The following is a 4,203-nucleotide window of genomic DNA, read 5'->3' as shown; positions in this document are numbered from 1 at the left end:
CAGACTCATGAACCAATAGACAAAATATCTATTAACGCTTCTTTCTTTCTTTCTATCCCTACTTCGCCTCTGTTTCATTTGGCCCCTTCTTTCTCACAAGCCACTCTCTTCATACTTGGAACTCCGTTAGACCAAATCCCCATTTTACTCGTTCAATCTCTCTCAATGTTTCATCAAATGGGTATTACTTATTTCTTCTTCTCTCATTCATTTTCTTAAGATCATTCTGCCTTTTTCTTTATGCCCTTTTCAAATTTACGGTTTTTGTTTTTTTTTAATGTTTTTCACTGTTCGAATCTGCTTGCTTCCCAATAAATAATGATAGTAACTCTCTGGGTATTGCTTGTTCTAGAGTTCTTCTGAGCGCTTTGAAAGATTCCATTCCTTGAGTCATGCTGCCTGTGTCAATCTTTTCATCATCCTCATTTCTGGTGAGTATTTATTTTTGCATTATTTCTTTCTATTTTTGATGTCTGTTGTTTTTGTTCTGTCTGTTGAATTTGCATTAGGATTAAAAATGTTTTTTTTTTCGATTTTGTTTCTGGATGCTTTAGGATTTATGGGTTTCCGAGAGTTTGAGGTGACTTTATGGATTTCAATTGTTATCAGTTCTCTCCAATTGCAAGTTTGTTGCTTTCATTGCTTTCTTATGAATCTTGTGAAGGTTCTTTGGGTTTAGATTAGAAACTTTTTCTGTTCATTATCTCGCATTGATTTACAATTTCACTGAACTGTCAATTTCTCTTGGCGTTCCTATATGCCCTAATCTATTTTTATATGAGTTTTGGGAACATGCATCTCTCTTACCAAGTTTTCATCTTCTTAAAGACTGAAGTTTTTTCCATACTGCTAAAAACTGAAGTGTTTGGTAATTTTGTGGCCTCACTGAAAAATCAAGCCCTAGAAGTAAAGTATATTGGTTTAATCCAGGGGAATAAAAAGTTTTTTTTCTTTCTATGTGAAAAAAAAAATGGAGGACTATGTTTCTTTTTATGTCTTCTCTTGCCATGTAACAGATCATAGCTATGATATTACATTACATTATATCAGATCAGATTTTTGTTTTGTAATGGCTCTTAAGCTTGTGTTTGTGCAACCCTTTTTAAGTCATGGCTTTACCTCTATATCTGTTCCATTGAAGCCACTCCAACGTTTTCACATTTGAGCAGATTAAGAATCCCATGTGTGTTTTTCTTGCAGGTATCATCCTTGTTTGCATGAGCAGGTGTGTTTAAGAGCATGGGTAGAGGTAGAGGAAAGGGTAAAAAATTAACTGTTATCAATCACGAGGATCCTGCAAGTGGGGAAGATGAAAAAGTTCCCATGCAGAAGAGAAGAGGGAGGCCACAGAAACCGTTAAAGGATGATTTTGATGAAGAAGAAGTAGAGAAGATAGAAGATGACAGTGACAACAATGTGAAGAATGGAATCTCCAACAAAGAGATGAAAAGCCCCACGGCAACAGAAAATGGAAGGAAAAGGAAGAAAAGCTCACAGGTAAAAGAGAAACTGGAGTCAGTTGAGGAAGAAAATGGCATTGGCAATGGATCAAACACCACTGCTGCGTTGACAAAGTCCAATGGTTTTAGGCATAATGGAAGCAGACGCAAGAACACACCTCGTCGAGCTGCTGAAGCAGGTGTGCAATGCAAGTAACCGTAATCAAAGGAATTTGGATTCTTTGTTGGGTTTGTCTGTGTTGTTTCTCTGCTGTGTCTTCAAAATATCCAACATTGTTTATGTTTAATGCTCAGCAGAGAACAACACAAAAAAAATTCAGTAGAGAATCTGAATTCTGATCGAAGTTGTTGTGCAGTGACTTTCTTCCTTTTCATATTACCAATTACAATCAGATAGGAAGTGAGGCTCAGTAGTATCATTTATTTTATTTACTTGTTTTGTTTCTTTGCTCTCATTTTTAGTTTCCTTTTTCCTGGGTGAGTCTGATTTTGAGGGTTTAATTCACTGATACCCTGTCATTAATTCCTTCTTTTCTTTATTTCAATCATGAATTTGAGAGTTTACAATGCTACCTGTTGTCTTATAATGCTATAACACTTCCAATTCAAACCTTTTCTACTTTCACTTTCACTTTCGATTTCATTTTCTATACTCTCTTTCATCACAAGGTGAAAAAGGAAATCATACCTTTTGCTTCTAATTATAAGTATGGTGTTGAATTGCTGAGAACTACTCAAGTGCTTACCTTATTTTTCTGTGTTATTGTCACATGCCTGAAAGGTAAAAGGAAAATTCAAATGAAATTCACGAGTCTGAATTTCTGAACTTCTGAACTTAAACTCATTTTGTTGGAATGAACTGGAATTAACACTCTGTTTGTAGTTTCATTAAGTATATGTTGTTAGTATTAACAAAAGAAACTGGGTGCATGAAAAGTCATCATATACTGAAACTGTTTTACTGCTGTGGTAATTCTATAACAATGGTTGGAATAGAAAGATTTTTATAAAGTTGTGTTGTTGGCCAATAAAAAGTTATGAAGAATATGGATTTTTTGTTGGCCAATAAAAGTTATGAAGAATATGGATTCCTTCTTTTCAAATAGTCATATATGTTTTTTTTTTTTTTTTTAAATGCACCCTTAGGTGTATTCTCGTATGTGCTACTGCTAATTATCTTCAATTTTTTTTTTTTATCTTTTATTGGGCCAACCAAAATGAATGAATTCAATGGTGCAATATTTCGTTTGTTTTCTTTATAAGAGAAAAGTGTATATATATAATTAAATATATTATTTACAAGGAATAAATAAACCTTCTTTTTAAATAAAAAAATGGAATTCATGCTTTAACACGTGCAGCAACATAATTAATTTAAAGTTGAATATTTCTTCATTAACAAAGATGAACTTAATTCAAAATGTGGTGGATACATACTACTTAAAATCAAACTACATAATTCAAAGTTGTAAAAATTTATAAAAAAAATTTCAGAATTCAAAAATTGAAAATAAAAAGACTGAAATATCATATATTTTTTATTACACATTTTAGGGTGACATGAATGCTCAGGTCAACCCACTTCTAAGTTAATGGGTTTCACAAGATGGGAAGGATTCAACTATTGACAATAACATTTTATCTTAAATTAATAAAACTAATAAATTAAGTTTTAATAATTAATTATAATAGAAAATTCCCACTAATTTATGGCACTCTTTGTTATTATGTTTATAGTTTTATAATTTTAACCTTGAATTTGGTAGTCATAATGATAGTACGTGATTTATGCTTATTCAGCACCTTTTTTAGCAAGTTATTAACTTACAGGTTTATTACATTAAAAGTGCTTCCACATTTGTAATGTATTTTTTAAATTTACGTCCCATCAATTAATGATTTTTTTTCACATATATTTAATTCTAAAGTAGCTGTATTTTTTAATAACACTATAGTCTAATAAAAAAAACACAAACAAGTAGCAAATCGCATTTCTATCTTATATTAACAAAAAATAAACTAAATATATAGATTTTTTCATTAAAAGTGGCATCCTTATAGCTAGAAATTTTAAATTTTTTTAAAAACTAAATACCACTAAGACTATTTAAGTAAATTTTTTTTTATAGGTAAAAACAATACAGTTAAATGAAAAAATTAGATTGTTCCAATTCCTTTATAAAAATTGTCAAAAAAGAAGAAGAAAAGTTCTATTAAAAAATAACAGGTAAAAAAACAACAGAGACATGAAATTGGAAAAAAAATATACAATTTTTAGTAAACATATTAATTGAGCCTAAAAAAAAAAAAAATCCTCAAGACATATCTCTGGTTGACTTCTCTGAGAAGATACCTTATCTATCAAACTCTAAAAGGTGATAAACATATTTACAACAATTTATAATTTTAATTAGTTTCAAATTTTTAAAAATATACTATTTTTTTTTTGAATTTTTTTTGAATTAGTTTCAAAATTTTAAAAATATACTATAATAAAAAAAACACCATTATCAATATATTAAAGCCTAATAATAAATATTATCAATAATATAGTAGCTAAAATCATTCCAAACTGCACTAAAACCCTCACAGTATGTAGATTAAATTAGAAGTATTGACCAGTATAGTTTGAGTTATGAATGGCTGAGCTTCATTCTAAATTACTTAAAACTATATTTAGCTACAACTTTATGTTCTTCTTCTCTATAAAAGGAACATTTACACATCATAACTTTGTGCAGTA

At 30.0% G+C, this 4,203-nt stretch overlaps 1 protein-coding gene across 1 annotated transcript; it reads left to right on the top strand.

Annotated features, from left to right (window-relative positions):
• On the top strand, positions 1–2,091 carry LOC114183633 (uncharacterized). The gene is made up of 3 exons (XM_028070715.2): positions 1–181; positions 355–431; positions 1,201–2,091. Exon 3 carries the CDS (start codon positions 1,240–1,242, stop codon positions 1,654–1,656), a length of 417 nt encoding a protein of 138 aa, XP_027926516.1. The 5' UTR covers positions 1–181; positions 355–431; positions 1,201–1,239; the 3' UTR covers positions 1,657–2,091.
• The last annotated feature ends 2,112 nt before the right edge of the window (positions 2,092–4,203 follow it).

This window comes from Vigna unguiculata, chromosome 5 (assembly GCF_037176805.1).
Source record: "Vigna unguiculata cultivar grain cowpea cultivar isolate G323 ecotype 2 chromosome 5, ASM3717680v1, whole genome shotgun sequence".
Taxonomy (NCBI): domain Eukaryota; kingdom Viridiplantae; phylum Streptophyta; class Magnoliopsida; order Fabales; family Fabaceae; genus Vigna; species Vigna unguiculata.
This window is presented reverse-complemented; position numbering and strand designations above follow the sequence as displayed.

Coding starts and splice junctions, on each gene's coding strand:
- LOC114183633 (XM_028070715.2), top strand. CDS start 1,240: ATGGGTAGAGGTAGAGGAAAGGGTAAAAAATTAACTGTTATCAATCAC.